The sequence below is a fragment of the Macrobrachium rosenbergii genome, chromosome 26 (assembly GCF_040412425.1).
Source record: "Macrobrachium rosenbergii isolate ZJJX-2024 chromosome 26, ASM4041242v1, whole genome shotgun sequence".
NCBI classification, from domain to species: domain Eukaryota; kingdom Metazoa; phylum Arthropoda; class Malacostraca; order Decapoda; family Palaemonidae; genus Macrobrachium; species Macrobrachium rosenbergii.
Window position 1 is genome coordinate 16,846,858 of NC_089766.1, and position 19,150 is coordinate 16,866,007.

The 19,150-nt window shown below is 37.5% G+C and overlaps 1 protein-coding gene across 1 annotated transcript in view; it reads left to right on the forward strand.

Annotated features, from left to right (window-relative positions):
• LOC136852701 (junctional sarcoplasmic reticulum protein 1-like) overlaps positions 1 to 19,150 on the forward strand; it is a 37,171-nt gene that overhangs the window by 17,845 nt on the left and 176 nt on the right. Inside the window, exon 4 of the mRNA XM_067127615.1 lies at positions 19,089 to 19,150. This exon is cut by the window's right edge and continues 176 nt beyond it. Coding sequence (XP_066983716.1) covers positions 19,089 to 19,150 — 62 coding nt within the window. The remainder of the gene's footprint in view (positions 1 to 19,088) is intronic.

Consider the following 19,150-nt stretch of genomic DNA (forward strand, 5'->3'; position numbering starts at 1 on the left):
CGGAGACTTGAACTCGGGCCTAGCGAGTGCTAGGCGACAACTCTACCGAATCGCCCAACGAGGAACTAACACAAATCCCGTAACAAAACAGTGAATGAACGAAAGAATGAGTAGGTAAATAAAAAGCCATTACGAACAAGCGACATCGGCGTTGCGCCAAAAACTGGAATTTCAGAGCCGACGGCAGCTAAGCCCGACACCCAATAGTCAAGGGCATTTGTTAATCCGTGTAAATCTCATAAAAGCATTTAAGGCTCAAGGGGATTTCGGTCGCTAATTCTCTAAATATGTCTTGTAACAAATGGGAAGCAAGTTGCGTTTTCTCTCTCTCTAACCTAGTTTTCATTTTCATTCCTTAATAAATCCCTTTTCACTCTAAGCTGCAGACTTACTATGTCGGAAAAGAACCAGACCCCCCCTCTCTCTCTCTCTCTCTCTCTCTCTCTCTCTCTCTCTCTCTCTCTCTAAAACCTAGTAATCGGTAAAGTTCAGACGTTTGCTTTCCGATTTTTTAATACATCCTTTCTCACTTTAAGGTATGGAAAAGAATCATGCCTTATAAAAACGTTGTTATCGCACACAGACATACCAGTTCTCTCTCTCTCTCTCTCTCTCTCTCTCTCTCTCTCTCTCTCTCTCTCTTTGCGGTATCATTGTGTGCAAGCTCTAAGTGCAAAAATGCACGTGTAAGCTCTGAGTGTTCAACTTAAATGCTTACCTATGCAAAAAAAAAAACAAAAAAACAAGAACTTAACGCCGCTTTCATTACAAGTCCACCTCAAAACAATCTCTCTCTCTCTCTCTCTCTCTCTCTCTCTCTCTCTCTTTGCGGCATCATTGTGTGCAAGCTCTAAGTGCACAAATGCACGTGCAAGCTCTTAGTGTTTAACTTAAAGGCTTACCTAAGCAAAAAAAATAAAAACGGAACTTAACGCCGCTTTCATTACAAGTCCACCTCAAAACAATCTCTCTCTCTCTCTCTCTCTCTCTCTCTCTCTCTCTCTCTCTCTCTCTCTCTCTCTCTTTCTCTACGACTACCATCCCATTTACTCCATGTGTGATAACAGCCCGAGCAATTTTACAGAAAAGAAAAAACTACGGCGTTCAAACACAACTACAAAAAAGAGAGAAAAAACTGTAGCGTATCTAGCGGCGTGAAAGGGATTTAATCCCCCGTCCGCTATTTGCGGATTATCAGGGTAAACAACTTTCCCGGACATCGTGCGTAAACTATAGGGTGATAGTGGAAGCCATATAGTTAATGGGTTTTGCCTGAGAAATAATTAATGGCCATTCAGAATTTGTTGACGATGGCTATGAATGTGATTATCCCTTCGGAGGGGATTTGCTGGGCTGGATCCTTCATCAGGGGTTAGTGAATCCTATGACAGGGTTCATGTGGGGTGGAGGGCGTCCTTAGGAGCTGGTTAAGGAGGGATGGACCTTCCTGCGAGTCTGAATCCTCCGAAGGGTGGAGTTGGACTGGATCCTAAGAGGCGCTGGTGACTAATTTGTGATGTTTCCTACGGAGGCGTTGAGGTGGAGCAGATCCTCTATGGGAGTTTAAACAAACGGAATACTCGTAGAGCCCCAAGAGTGGGTTTTGGAAGAGAAGAATCCTTCGGAAAGGGTTGAAATTGGATGGGTCCTCCTCTGTATGTCGAGTTGAGAGAGAGAGAGAGAGAGAGAGAGAGAGAGAGAGAGAGAGAGAGAGAGAGAGAGAGAGAGAGAGAGAGAGAGAGATTATTATTTCAGAAATAATTACTTTACGAACTCTGTATTTCCTTAGCGCTGCTACAAATTGTGTGTGTGTGAGAGAGAGAGAGAGAGAGAGAGAGAGAGAGAGAGAGAGAGAGAGAGAGAGAGAGAGAGAGAGAGAATTACTACTTCAGAAATAATTATTTTACGAATTTTGTATTTTCTTAATTTTGCTACAAACTGTGAGAGAGAGAGAGAGAGAGAGAGAGAGAGAGAGAGAGAGAGAGAGAGAGAGAGAGAGAGAGATAAAACCACGTCATTTATTGTGAATCGGCTAATTATGCCTACGGAAAGAATAATTCTTCCCAAAAATCGGAATTGTCCATTAAAAACTTTCTATACATGAGAGGAGATCATTAGAAAAAAAGTGAAAGCACTTCTAACTTTCTGTAAAATAGGCTGAGAGAGAGAGAGAGAGAGAGAGAGAGAGAGAAAAGAGAGAGAGGTTTTAATATGTACTAATAAACTTACATATCAGGAAGTTAATAATAATAATAATAATAATAATAACAAAAACACCTATTATTATTATTATTATTATTATTATTATTATTATTATAATGACCTATGCAAGAACATAAAGAAATAATCTTGCATCTTCTCCAATATTCTGTCCCGAAATTTCAAGGAAAAAATTCCCAACCCTTCCACTCCCCTCCTCCCCAACGGCTCCCGCCCCTCGGCCCATACCTGGCAATCACATCATTATGCTTCATTAAACCCCCCGATACACTCTAAGGACATGATGTCACATCGTTGAAGAATTTTCTATGCGAATATTTCCTCATGACTTACAAAGCCATTCTCTCTCTCTCTCTCTCTCTCTCTCTCTCTCTCTCTCTCTCTCTCTCAATACATTACTATTATTAGTATCGGTGTTGTTAAAACACACACACACACACACACACACACACACACACACACCGGTTTTAATGAGCTCCCTACAGATGTTTGTATCTTGAACGGCTCATTTCATAATTGTTTTTTTCAGATGTTTTGCGGACGGATGACTTCCTGACTCTGACCCTCCCAATTTATCAGGGATTAGAACCAACACTGAGTTGGGCTGTCTTGTTCCTAACACCACCCCACCCTTGTAAGATTATTTACTGGTTATAGTAGCTAAAAACCAAAATTAGAAGATAAATAAAAGTAAAAAAAAAAATCCCAATGGGTGCAAAAGATCTGTGATTGGCAAGGTGGACCCGTTCTTGAATGAAGTCACTAAAATGGAATATAATTCAATCTGTAGGCTACATGAAGAATGCTAAGAAACATTTACAAGAGAACAAAATGTCTCGTGTGGAGTCATGCCAACCTTTTGGCTTGGTGCAAAATCCGGTATATTAATAAAAAAAAAAAAAAAAGTAAAAATGCGCCAAAGTTCTTCGGCGCAATCGAGTTTTCAGTACAGCTGTATGAAAGTCTCAGCCACGGCCCATGAAACTCTAAGCCGGCCGTGGTGGCCTGTGTTGTTGCAGAGCCAGACGCACGATCATGGCTAACTTTAACCTTCCATAAAATAAAAACTACTGAGGCTAGAGGGCTGCAATTTGGTATGTTTGATAATTGTAGGGTGGATGACCAATATACCGATTTGCAGCCCTCTAGCCTCAGCAGTTTTTAAGATCTGAGGGCGAACAGAAAAAAGTGCTGACGGAATAAAGTCCGGACGGACAGACAAAGTCTTCTCAATAGTTTTCTTTTACAGAAAACTAAAAAAAGAGTAAGATACAAGGAATGGGGAGACTTGGAGCAATCTGAAAACCCAGAAAACATAGCTTACATACAATAAGAGGATTGGTTTCATCAAGCGAGGTTCTAAATCCCCCCAGGAATGCTTGTTGGAATAATCTAAATGACGGGATCTGTAACGGAAAGAAACAGTTTCTTTTAGGATGCTCTGCCCGTTGATGATGAATCCCCGTGTAGTGTACAAAACCTGTCGTGAGGGCATACAGTCGGATATCTAGATCCGTTCTTGTGGATGGTTACCTTCTGGATGGTTACCTTCTGGGAATTCTGTTTGATTAACTTACAGATATATATATATATATATATATATATATATATATATATACATATATATATATATATATATATATATACATATACACAAATATGCATATGTATATATACATATGTGTGTGTGTGTGTGTGTGTGTGTGTGTGTGTGTAGTTTATACTATATACTGTGTATGTATATGCGTGTGTGCCAAAACAGATACTTGATGCCACTCATTCCATTCTTCCATTAACGACAATCAACATCCTTTACAAAGGCCACTTTTTTAACATGACCAACAAATTTTACAACGGATAAAGAACGAATTTTTACTCAGCCAGTCGCCAGATTCACTTTGAAATGACACGCTCTTATTGGCGGATTATTCGGTAACTTCCCTTCTTCTTGAACCAATCAGATAAACCGATGATACTGTGTGCGAGTTGGTTAAGGGATATTAACTCTTCGGGAGTCTTGACATACTGCTGACTATCGCTTACAGTCTGATCTCAAGGGAAATAATAAACTGAAGCATACTGGCTGCGACACAGGTTCTCATGATTCTCAAGTAATTTAAGTGCAGGTGGAGTGATCTTCGGTTTGCACGGTTTGTTGACTGTTTCCTTCTACTCCCAAACTTTGGGAAACAAACAGTCAACACTTAATGCTAACTTAATTCACTTAATGCCTCTATTTTCACGGCGTATGCGATAAGAATATATATTTGAATTCCTGCTCCAACAACCAAAATTTAAAATCTCATATACAATACAACATTAATACGCCAGTCTCAATTGTTTCTTTCGAAACTCAAAGGTTTGTGCAAAAGCATTCACAAATCCCTCATATTTAAGTAAAAACTCGAGGTAATATGGGTGGATACAATCAGGAACTGACGTAGGTAATGGCTGTTTACCAGCAATCACAATCATACGTAAGTACAACCGCGCAGGTGAGTATGAATGAGCGCAATGAAAATCTCATACAGTAATCTATGTGCAAATATTCACAAACCTGTTTATCGTTACAGGTCTGTGTACAAGTAATCATAATCCCACATATTTTTATATTATCATTTCAGTAGATGAAACCTATTCACATGGAACAAGCACACTAAAGGGGCCACTGACTTGAAATTCAAGCTTCCAAAGAATGTTAGCTTCAACCTGCCACCGCAGACCCCACACTGCAGCAATAACTGATCATGGTACAGAGCCAGTGATTTTTCATCTAGCCTCTATACCAGCGGACCAGTATACTGGGTAATGTTCGAAAACAATTACACAGGCGAGTAAGAATGAACCCAACAAAACCCACACTACAAAATACTTCTGTATGCAAACATTCACAAACCTGTCTACTCTTTTAACGCTATCAATAAACAACAAGTAACCCACATAATTTAAACTGCTAACGCTTGAATACGAACTCGCCATTGATTATGAAAGGTCACAAAGATAAACTCGCATTGTAATATATCTGTGTGAAATCATTTGCAAACCCTTACGCATGAATACAGCGGACGCATAGAGAAACCTGCACACAAATATGTTTGTACACGAACATTCACAAACCCTCACACTTGAATAGAAGCACTTAGGCGAGTATGATAAGACACTAATGGAAACTTAAAATGAAACACATTCATAAACCCCCTTTCATGTTATATTACTGTGTAAAACTGACTGATTAATGTAACCTGGCATTACAACAATTTTTGTTATGGACCACGGAATGGAAGGGAATATAGAGTTTAGGCCAAAGGCCAAGCACTGGGACCTATGAGGTCATTCAGTGCTGGAAAGGAAATTGAGGCTAGGTAGGTATGAAAGGTGTAACAGGAGGAAAACCTCGCAGTAGCACTATGAATTAACTGTTAGGAGAGTGTGGATAGCAAGAAGGAAGAAAGATAATATGAATGGAGGTACAGTAAAAGGGACGAAAGGGGTTGCAGCTAGTTGCCGAAGGGACGCTGCAAAGAACCTTTAGTAATGCCTACAGTGCAACCCGTGAGGTGCACTGGCGGTACTACCCCCCTACGGGGCATGGACCACGGAAATATCTTTTAGCAATAAATCATCTGGATTTAAAACAGATAAACCCGGGAATTTCAAAGAAGAACAAAACGTTTGTCTACGTGCATTTACAAGTGATATGCCTTGTATCCATATAGGACCTGCGTCTGTTCAGAATCATTCACAAACCCTCAAACGCGTGTAAGAACGGACAAACGAATATGAATGGACGCAGAAACGAGTAAAATAAACGGCGCCGCTTTCTCAAATTACTCAACCTTCAGCTACCTCCTTGGAAATTACTCTGCCATTCATACTTAATGAAATTTCGCGATCCCAGACCAAGAAAGGGAGAGAGAGAGAGAGAGAGAGAGAGAGAGAGAGAGAGAGAAAAATTGAGAGAGAGAAAGGGGAAATACAATGCCATTTGTTAAATGAGTCTCCGACAAAGGAATCGAGGAATACATTTAGATGTATTAATGTCATACTAATAATTATCATAACTGATATATTAGTAATACCAATTGTCACAGTTAAAATTATCATCACCCTCACATCGGCCAGTATAATAATAATAATAATAATAATAATAATAATAATAATAATAATAATAATTAATAATAATAATACACCATAAATTTTACCTATAAACACTAAGAGGCAAATCCTACGAGAGAACAGAGTAGCTGTATTTTTAAAAAAGATAAATAAATAAAACAAAAGAATGGAAAGATATCACGTAATCACTCTCTCAATGGCCGGTTTTAAAAAAAATGTCCCGGAGTGCTCCAACGTTTTATTGAGCAATGTTCATTGTATTTCAGTAATTTACTTAATACTTTTATCTATTTCTTTTCCGATTTGTTAATCTATTTTTTATCTTTTCTAATAACTGATTCCTTATTTTTGCGTATCCTATTACCTTCTGTTACCTCTTTCAAATGAACACCATACTCACTGGAACCTTGAATTCCAAGTCAGAGGCCTCTGTGAGATTGTTACATATAAATAAGGTTCATCTTCTGATTAATAATAATAATAATAATAATAATAATAATAATAATAATAATAATAATAATAATAATAATAATAATAATAATAATAATAATGTGTATCAAAATATCCCCACACCCAAAAGAATATCACACACTATCATCCCAACAGAATCACACAGCATTACTTAATAATGGACATACCCCACACACAACAATCATCTGAAAGAAAATGCATAATAATTGTATCCCATCACCCCATATAATTATTGTATCCATCATTACATATATTTGTATCCCATTATCCCATATATACTTATCGTATCCAATCATCCCATATATACTTATTGTATCCCATCATCCCATATATTTGTATCCCATCATTCTATATATACTTACTGTATCCCATCATCCCATATATACTTATTGTATCTCATCACTCCATATATTTATTGTATCCCACCATACCATTTATTTATTGTATCCATTCATCCATCCCATATATTTATTGTATCCCATCATCCCATATATTTATTGTAGCCCATCATCCCATATATACTTATTGTATCCCATCACCCCATATACACTTATTGTGTACCATCATCCCATATATTTATCGTATCCCATCAACCCATATATACTTATTGAATCACAACATCCCATATAATTATTGTATCCCATCATTCCATAATATATTTATTGTATCAAATCATCCCAAGTCCCAGCATATCCCAATATTAACCTGACTAAGCGTATAGCAAAATATCCCAAATACGACTTATCTAGCGTGTTTTAGCGTATCCCAGCGTCACCCACCCAACTGGAACAGGCCACAGAGTAACAGCATCAATTCCCTGAAGTCAGCATCACTCAGATCAAAGACTGATGCTGGATGTCGATTAGTGGAATGCCACTCAGAAATAGAAAATTTTTTTCAATAATAATAATAATAATAATAATAATAATAATAATAATAATAATAATAATAATAATAATAATAATAAAAAGCATTTACAAAACTTTTCAGTTTTATAAAATATTCTTATATGCAAATAACAACAAAGCTAAAATAATAATAATAATAAACTTTTCAGTTATATAAAAACATCCTTACATACGAATACACACAAAACTGATAATAAAATAATAATAGTTATAAAAACAATATTGACAATATCATTTTACTGGTCTGCTGATATAGCGGTTAGTGTTGTGGCGTGTCACTCAGATGTCGTGGCTTCGCGTCTCCCCCAGGCCGATGAAAAATCACTGGCTCTGTATCATGATCAGTTACTGCTGCAGTGTGGTGTTTGCGGTGGGAGGTTGAAACCAACATTCTTTGGAAGCTTGAATTTCAAGTCAATGGCCCCTTTGTGCTCGCTCCAAGTGAATAGGTTTCACCTACTGAAATAATAATAATAATAATAATAATAATAATAATAATAATAATAATAATAATAATAATAATAATGATGATGATGATTACGCAGGCGTTTCCTATGAATTGATATGAATTACTCATCAAAGGACAGCTTTATCTCTTCCTGTACAAATTATGTGTACATAATTCAGCACTGCAAACAGTGCCGGTAAATGGAGCATATACACAAATGCCAGTCTCGGCCCGTAAACGACAATGCACTCAAACATGCATATTCCATAGGTGGAGTGTTTCATTTGAGAAGATAAACCTACGAAGGCTTTAAATGAACACAGCCTCCCTAATATAACTTTAGTCTGATGTATATCAGCGAACTAGTGTGCGTTGCCTTTATAACTAGCCATTTCTAGGAAGTGGTATCTACAGATAATAGACCAAAATAAATACATCTGGGGAACTTAAAAAACACATCTCATTCAAGAAACACACAAAAACACACACACACAAAAGGAAACTCTTGGTAAACAATCCAACATAAACTTTACAAAAATATAAACTGACACGCTAACATCCAAGAAATATTCCACTGTTATAAACAATATATTACCTTTATATCTTAAAAGTCTCTAGTTAACGTGGTCACTGGTTATTTCAAGAGCAAATTAAATTATCTGTACTTATTTTACATATATCTGCCACTACCTTGTTTGCTTGGTTTTATTCTAATCAGTTTTTCGCCATTCTTCAGTACGAAATAATATTCCTATGTATGGATGGGATTTTTGAAGGGCTTTCCTTAAATATACTTACCTACAGATTTTTTACCTTGTTGTGATCACGGATTAATACAATAAATGACTAAGATGTGGCTCCTATGAAATACTGAAATATTTTCCTTTAATGGAAGACCACCGAGACGCGCCCTAACCTGAAGGGGGAAAAAAAAAGTCAAGATAAAGAATATACCCTTTTTCCCCACGGTCCTATCTGGGACGCCAGATAATTCTCACTCAATCAATCCCCAGTCCTAGAGAGCTTTGTGTCCTGTAGCGAGGGTGCCAATGAAGTCGCAAGGGAAGGGGAAAACACGAAGGATATTTACATTCTTCGTGAAATTAGATTGTTTGTTTTCAGTCCCTCGAATTTCCGTGTCAAAAAAGAACCCTTTAAATGATTTAACTTGACACAGCCCTTGGCGTGTTTGTTTTCTCTCCCTCGCGTTCGTTCAGCACTAAACAAATGTATTCAAACTATTTAACTTCCGGCAGTGCTTAGTGTCTCTCTCTCTCTCTCTCAAGTTTTTAAAACAAATAACAAATAAGAGTATGTATATTTAACCCACTTTCTTCAGGAAGCATGTTCTCTCTCTCTCTCTCTCTCTTGTTTGAAAACAAATAAGAAATAAGAGTAGTATGTATATTTAACCTATTTCACTTTAGATATCTCTCTCTCTCTCTCTCTCTCTCTCTCTCTCTCTCTCTCTCTCTCTCTCTCTCTCAAGTTTGAAAAACAAATAACAAATAAGTGTATGTATATTTAACCCACTTTCTTCAGAAAGCATGTTGTCTCTCTCTCTCTAGTTTGTAAAATAAGAGGAGTATGTATATTTAACCTATTTCACTTTAGACATCTCTCTCTCTCTCTCTCTCTCTCTCTCTCTCTCTCTCTCTCTCTCTCTCTCTCTCTCTCTCTCTCTCTCTCTCAAGTTTGTAAAACAAATAACAAATAAGAGTATGTATATTTAACCCACTTTCTTCAGAAAGCACGTTCTCTCTCTCTCTAGTTTGTAAAATGAGAGGAGTATGTATATTTAACCTGTTTCACTTTAGATATCTCTCTCTCTCTCTCTCTCTCTCTCTCTCTCTCTCTCTCTCTCTCTCTCTCTCTCTCTCTCTCTCTCTCTCTCTCTCTCTCTCAAGTTTTAAAACAAATAAGAGATACGGTATATTTAACCTATTTCACTTCAGGCAGCGCAGAGCGTGCTTGTGTTCTCTCCCACAAGTTTGTTTAACGTAAAAAGACACGTATTGAAATATTCTTCAACTTCTGATGGTACTTAGCATGTTTGTCTTCCCACCTACCAGTTTGTGGGGGGAGATAATAGACGTTTATATATGCAAATATTTTCGAGAAATTTTAGCAATTTGCTTTGTCCCCTTCACGTTCATATATCAGGGCACGAACAATATCTCTAAAACCACGTCCTTTTTGACAGACCATATTTGTCGTCTTAACTAAATACGGTTTTTTCTCCTCCAGGAGTTTGCATGAGACAAATGTTGTCATTAATGGAATGAAGTTTGTCTTACAGATTGGAAAGTAGAAAAGGCATGTTTAAGATGGATCATGGTCTGTGTCATACTGATGCATAAACATGGTAAGACACATATAGACAGACACACAGACAGGCATGCAGACACAAAGCAATGCAGAGACAGACAGACGGGAAAATGTTCCTTTTAACCCAGCTTTTGATAAAAGATCATTTCTTAACTGCCCTAGTGTAATTCCTCTCGGCTTTCTGCTTTTATCAAGTTACCTGAATAAACTGCGGTAAGTCAACGTGAAGCAGCCATAACGCTATGGAAAGGTACTGAAAACTCCATGTTAATGTTGGAGCAAGAGGTTCAAACACCAGTGGCTGAGCGGCAGCGCTAGAATGACATCTGCAAGGTCCGTGGATCACTCCTACCTTACCGCCCACCAGTCTAACCAGATGTACCTCGTTGCCAGCGTTTACTGTTGTCAGGAAAAAAAAAAAGGATGAGGCATGCAGACTCATCCCTAAAGACCAGACGAAAAACCAGAAGGCTGTGCCATTCTCATACTATCCCATCTATAAGGAAAAAGGAGCATGGTGAATATGCAATTAACTATCCAATGATAACCAAGTAAGGTGGCTGTAAGTAAAAACAACTGCACATCACTTCAGCAGCAAAACTCGTAAAAAAATCCATTTCAAGATCCATCTTTCTCTTTTCTGGACGTAACAGCTGTAATATTTGAACTGCCTTGCATATATATATATATATATATATATATATATATATATATATATATATATATATATATATATATATATATATATATATATATATATATATATATATATAATATATATATATATATACACACACTAAGTTTGCTTATATATAAACACACACACATATATATATGTATGTATGTATATATATATATATATATATATATATATATATATATATATATATATATATATATATATATATATATATATATATAATGTCTATAATAGAATCTATTGGTCACTTTTTACCAGATACGCATGTAATTGTTATAGCCACAATGCCCTCGAGACTCCTTTCACACTGTGGATACGATTGTCACTACACACCCTTAGGTCTACAGTAAATGCAAGAAATATGAAGTAATTATGATGTCCGGTAGCGAAATCGAACCGGCATCCCGAATTCGATTCCCTCTGCCGGATATCATAAATACTTCATAAAAATTACATCATAATTACTTCATAAAAATTACATGTTGTGTGTGTGCATATATATGTGTGTATAATTTGTATGTATATATATATATATATATATATATATATATATATATATATATATATATATATATATATATAATTTATTCATATGGTGTGTATTATATACGTATACATAATTAGTTTCATTGGACAACTGAAATTCAATTAAAAAGAAAAAGAAGTGCCCCATGGAATAGGTATATTAACCAGCCAGTGTAGTGGTTGGGTAATATAACAACGAATGATATATATACGAAACGTATAAACTGAAGGGGCTTAATTCTGAAACGTGCGGACACATTTCCTTTTCAATTAAAATTGCTCTTTAGACGTAAGAAAACTTTATTTCGCAAGAAATAAGTTGTTCAAAAACATGAGCATTTTCCCGGTGCAGAGTTCAGTCCTGTTCAGAAAGTTAGGATGCAGATCACATGAACAGGTTGTTTTGAATCTAACTCCGGATATTTCATCAGAGACGTTTTCCGACAGAGATCTAATTTCCTCTCGTAAGTTATACTTAGGGTTACTCAAGAAGACTCATCGTTCCACCAATGGAAAATAAGGTATATCTATCCAGTAAAAATTAACTTTAATATCCTCATCTGCTCGATGATTACCATAATCGTTGCGACGCTTGCTTACAAGTTTGATTACACACCCACTTCATCGGACAAAGTGAACCGAATATCACATGAAAAAAAAAACAACCCCTTTTGTACAAGGATTGAGTGCAGAATAAACTTTTAAGGTAATATTGTCATTACTACGACTAGAATACAGCAATGCAGCCCTACTTTCGTCAGCATAATAATAATAATAATAATAATAATAATAATAATAATAATAATAATAATAATAATAACGACGTGAATCACTCTTCTTCCCCAAAAGCAAATGACTCCAGTGCACAAACCTAAAATACTAGACCAACGAATTCAGACCCATTCTGATTTCATTTCCAATCGGATCCCAGTATCTCCTGGAGAGAGAGAGAGAGAGAGAGAGAGAGAGAGAGAGAGAGAGAGAGAGAGAGAGAGAGAGATCAGTTATTGCGTTGAATGCGTCCCCCTCTCTCAAACGACGTTTCCCAGAGTTAAAGGAAAAGAGGATTTCAATAAGCAACGAAAGGACTGGAGGCTTTTCAGTAATTTCAAACGTATAACGGAGTTCAGCACGAGACAGACTCCATATTTTGCAAAACAAGACTTGATAGAGTTCAGGGGAAACGGAGTTTCTTTTACAGTTATTTCTAGAACTTTACAATAAAATTCAAGGTTTCCCTTCAAATATATTACTTTTACTGTTCATAATTTACTTTTCGTTACAAATTTTACTTTGAGGCTTGGAAGACTGAGCTTTAAAATCGACAGCACTATATGACAATGATTGAGGCTTGGAAGACTGAGCTTTAAAATCGACAGCACTATATGACAATGATTGAGTCTAGGAAGACTGAGCTTTAAAATCGACAGCACTATAGGACAATGACTGAAGTTTGGAAGACTGAGCTTTAAAATCGACAGTACTATAGACCATGATTGAGTCTTGGAAGACTGAACTTTAAAATCGACAGCACTATAGGACCATGATTGAGGCTTGGAAGACTGAGCTTTAAAATCGACAGCACTATAGGACCATGACTGAGTCTTGGAAGACTGAACTTTAAAATCGACAGCACTATAGGACCATGATTGAGGCTTGGAAGACTGAGCTTTAAAATTGACAGCACTATAGGACCATGATTGAGTTTTGGTGGAAGACTGAGCTTTAAAATCGACACCACTATAGGACCATGATTGAGGCTTGGAAGACTGAGCTTTAAAATCGACAGCACTATAGGACCATGACTGAGGCTTGGAAGACTGAGCTTTAAAATCGACAGCACTATAGGACCATGATTGAGGCTTGGAAGACTGAGCTTTAAAATCGACAGCACTATAGGACCATGATTGAGGCTTGGAAGACAGAGCTTTCAAATCGACAGCACTATAGGACAATAACTGAGGCTTGGAAGACATCTTTAAAATCGACAGCACTAGAGGACCATGACTGAGGCTTGGAAGCAGAGCTTTAAAATCGACACCACTAATAGGACCATGATTGAGGCTTGGAAGACTGAGCTTTACAATCGACAGCACTATAGGACCATGATTGAGGCTTGGAAGACAGACCTTTAAAATCGACACCACTATAGGACCATGATTGAGGCTTGGAAGACATAGCTCTACAACCGACAGCACTACAGGACCATGATTGAGGCTTGGAAGACAGACCTTTAAAATCGACACCACTATAGGACCATGACTGAGGCTTGGAAGACAGATTTAAAATCTATAACACTATAGGACCATGACTGAGGTTTGGAAGGCAAAGCTTTAAAATCGACAGTACTATAGGACCATGATTACGGCTTGGAAGACAGAGCTTTAAAATCGACACCACTATAGGACCATGATTAAGGCTTGGAAGACAGAGCTTTAAAATCGACAGCACTATAGGACCATGATTGAAGCTTGGAAGACAGAGCTTTAAAATCGACAGCACTAGAGGGCCATGACTGAGGCTTGGAAGACTGAGCTTTAAAATCGACACCACTATAGGACCATGATTGAGGCTTGGAAGACAGAGCTTTAAAATCGACACCACTATAGGACCATGACTGAAGCTTGGAAGACATAGCTTTAAAATCGACAGCACTATAGGACCATGACTGAGGCTTGGAAGACAGAGCTTTCAAATCGACACCACTATAGGACCATGATTTAGGCTTGGAAGACAGAGCTTTAAAATCGACACCACTATAGGACCATGATTGAGGCTTGGAAGACAGAGCATTAAAATCGACACCACTATAGGACCATGATTGAAGCTTGGAAGACATAGCTTTAAAATCGACACCACTATACCACTATAGGACCATGACTGCGGCTTGGAAGACAGAGCTTTCAAATCGACAGCACTATAGGACCATGATTGAAGCTTGGAAGACAGAGCTTTCAAATCGACAGCACTATAGGACCACTATAGATGAACAAAAGTTTCAAAATTGCTGCAGAAGACCCTAAAAAAACACAGGTGTAATTTTTATTTCTAAAGTTTTCAAATAAAAAACTGGGGCTGAGCTCCGTCAGATAACACCGTGATTTACTAAATTAACTCAAGAAGTACTTCAGGACTCTCAAAATTGGTTAAAAGAATGAAAATTAACTAAAATTTCCGTATGAGAACAATTAAGCCCTTTGGATTAACTTTACCTTTTTTCAAACTACTCACACCAATTCACTCATTGTCAAACTACTCACTCCAATTCTAAGAGCTGACAATTCTCACATAAATTCCATCTGGAAATAAAAAAAGAAGTTCTTACCCAAACGAGGCAGGATAATACCATTTTCAGCTAAATTTTATTGGTCCATAAATGTTAGCATAAATTCAACAGAGTTCAAATCAATTTTACGAAGGTCAAATCATCACCGGAGTCCACACAATTTAGTGTCTAATAACACAAAATAAAACCTTGTGACCCAATCATGATAATACGAACTTTCAAGTCTTATAAAAATAAAATACATGATCATTCTTTGAGAACGGTTGACGTCGTATATAGGTATCCTTGATTTCTATCGAATGTTGGCTATATGCTTGCTCGGGCAAGCTCTTGGTTTATGAGGAAATATAGGTAGACACCCCCTCTCTCTCTCTCTCTCTCTCTCTCTCTCTCTCTCTCTCTCTCTCTCTCTCTCTCTCTCTCAGAATAAAAGACAGGGAAAACCAGACGTCGGTCGGAGAGGAAAAATGTCAAAACACGTAAAGGCCAAAAAAGGAAGAATTATCATTTAACAAAAATAACGTTACCATTCCTAATAAGAGTGAATCTAAAATATCCCTTTTTATCTGAACTCCACAGGAATTAGTGCTATTTCCCCCCACCCCTCTAAAAATATCCCTTAACAATGTGGGTCCTTGTTGACTGAAGCGTAAAAACAATAGTTATAAATAGACACTTAAAAAAAAAAAACTCTGATCAATAACACGTACTAAAACCAGCAACGGGACAAAATATTCCCGGAAAGAATTCCTTTCAAATCTCGCAGTTCCTGGAATATTAAAGATAGTAGAAAAGAATGTACAAATTTTCTTGTCACTAATCGTAGGGAAGGGGTACATGATGACAAACAATTAACGCCCTCACTGGTAATGAGAGAGAGAGAGAGAGAGAGAGAGAGAGAGAGAGAGAGAGAGAGAGAGAGAGAGAGAGAGAGAGCACGGTAAAAATATGACAGATAGAGAAAGAGAGGGAGGAGAGAGAAAATATGAAAGAAATGCTAAAAGTAAAAATAATTCAATGATAGCGAGCGGAGATGAAGTATACTAAATGAAATACCAGTCGGAGAGAGAGAGAGAGAGAGAGAGAGAGAGAGAGAGAGAGACAGAGACAGAGAGAGACAGAGAGAGAGACACAGACAGACAGAGAGACAGAGAGAGAGAGAGTAAAAAAATGGTAAAAAAATTAAATGATAGAGAGACAGCGGGTGAAGTGTACGAAATGACACACTAATCTGAGAGAGAGAGAGAGAGAGAGAGAGAGAGAGAGAGAGAGAGAGAGAGAGAGAGTAAAATGGTAAAAATAATTAAATGATAGAGAGAGAGAAGTATATGAAATGACGCACTAATCTAAGAGAGAGAGAGAGTAAAAAATGGTAAAAATAATTAAATGATAGAGAGTACGTGAAGTATACGAAATGACACACTAATCTAAGAGAGAGAGAGAGAGAGAGAGAGAGAGAGAGAGAGAGAGAGAGAGAGACGTCAATCAACCATAAAAATCAAAGTATCATTGGATATTGCGCCTTGCAGCCATAAAGACAAATCAAGAGGAGCTCGACCGCGTCCGTATGCGTGGAAAGGAACTTCGGAACAGAACGCGTCTATATACACTTGCCACTCACAGAACCCCACGAAAAAAATAAAACAAAAAAAGGGTTTCGGACGCAGCCAGCAGCGACAAACCCGCAGCCCAGTCCCACATCAGAACGAAGCAAACACCAATTCATTTACATTCCAATCAACTGCAAGACCGAGGCTTGCAAAGCAAGGCAACAAAAACATACAATCGGAAAAAAACTAAAAGATGAAAACACCATCAAACAGCCATCCCTTTAAAACAAACTTCCTCCGTACAATGGCGTCGTAAGGCAATTTACATAGAGATTGCTTTTATTGCAATCGAGACGTGTCTCAAGACACTACAGGCGAAGACGAGGAGAGAGAGAGAGAGAGAGAGAGAGAGAGAGAGAGAGAGAGAGAGAGAGAGAGAGAGAGAGAGAGAGGGAAGAGTCAGTATTAACACTAAACCTGTTAGGAAAGGAGACAGAGAGAGAGAGAGAGAGAGAGAGTTCTAAAACTAAACCTAAAGGAAGGAGAGTTCTAAAACTAAACCTACAAGGAAGGAGAGAGAGAGAGAGAGAGAGAGAGAGAGAGAGAGAGAGAGAGAGAGAGAGAGAGAGAGTACTAAAACTAAACCTACAAGGAAGGAGAGAGAGAGAGAGAGAGAGAGAGAGAGAGAGAGAGAGAGAGATACTAAAACTAAACCTACAAGGAAGGAGAGAGAAAGAGAGAGAGACTCCATCTATTCCCCAGCCGCATTGATATGACAGGCTGATTGACAAGGCCAATAGCACGTGTGGACGTCGTGTGTCAGTAAAGAGTTGCCCCGCTCGATTTGTCTTGGGGGGAGGGGGGGTGGGGAGTGGGAGGAGGAGGGGGGAGAAGTGGCCGGATAGTGTGTGAGGACCAAAGAAAGGTGTAGATAGGTTAGGCTTCCCTGAGGAGAGAGGGAGAGAGAGAGAGAGAGAGAGAGAGAGAGAGAGAGAAAATGATGGCTTGTATTCTCAAGCGTTTATTGGTACTTATTCTTCCATTAATAGTTAATTATAAGATGCTTTTCGCGGTGTCCGCGGTCTCCCATCATCGCGTTAAATGGACGGGTCGGTATAGTTCTCGGCTAGCACTCTGCTGGACCCGCGTTCGATTCTCCGACCGGCCAGTGAAGAATTAGAGGAATTTATTTTCTAGCGATAGAAATTAATTTCTCAATATAACGTGGTTCGGATTCCACAATAAGCTGTAGGTCCCGCTGCTAGGTAACCAATTGGTTCTTAGCCACGTAAAATAAGTCTAATCCTTCGGGCCAGCCCTCTCTAGGAGAGCTGTTAATCAGCTCAGTGGTCTGGTTAAACTATGATATACTTAACTCAACACATATAAGTAAAGACTAATAATTTTGTTTATAAACTTTATTGCTCTGAATATCTATATTTTGTAGGAAAAATAACTGTTACTATTTATTACAGGCGATAATGAACTCTGGTTGATGGGACTGAATTAATCAAAACTTTTAAATAGGAGAATCAAACCATTTTCCGTAACACCGACAGGTTAAATAATACATTTCACCAAAACTGCGCAACGAGAGTGTATGTCCCAATGTCAGGAAGGTAGCTTTCTGGTAGAGTAATAAATGGAAATTTTATACGCGAGAAATCATTTTCGAATTAATACATAATAAAAGAATGAAAACCGCAGTGGCGACATGGTAAAAAACAAATAATTATAATAATAATAATAACAATCGCTTTAAAAAACAGGTATCTATATTCTAAATAAAAATACGTTTGCAAACGTCGTGAACCTTTGAAAACAAATTATATGGGAACAATTCATGAAAAAAAAAACGTACAAGAATAATCATCACAATAACCAAAAACGACAAGTTGTGGGAGATACTGAAAACGCGACAAACGCATGATACCTTTAGTCACCCTTGTCATTACCAAAGGTCGTTTTCTTTACTGTACTCATTCCCCTGTAACAGATGAGACTAGCTGGGAATAGAACTCTCTTAAAAGATGGTAAATTACAGGAACCACCGCAAACAGAAGTAGGGCGAGAATTCAGAAGCTTGGTAATAGAAAGGAGTTATGTTACGAATTATAATGAATATTAAACATGATGATTTGCCTTTATTTTTCATGTGCATGTTTATAAGGCCACCGAAAGTTTCACCAAAACAGTATATTATATAAAAGCCTGGATTCATAAAATGTTTATCAATTAAATATTTTGCTTTTCTTGAAAAAGATTTCATTAAAAATCTAAAGGACATGAAAATGTAAAAAATACCAACGACAACAGGCTAAAATATATAGCACTAAACTGTAAGAGATTCAAGACAGTAAATTATACACCTTCGAATATCAAATAAATGAAAGTTCTGCTACAGAGAGAGCGTGCTCTGTAAATTTTTGGGAAAAATTACAATATACAATAAAAACAACTACGAACGATATAAAGGACTACAATTAGCAACAGAATCCAGATCAAACAATGTCTATATATTTATCTTGAAAAGCAGTTGGTTAACAATACCCATCAGCTCCCTCATAAAGAAGAAGAAGACGAAGAAAACCCATCGCC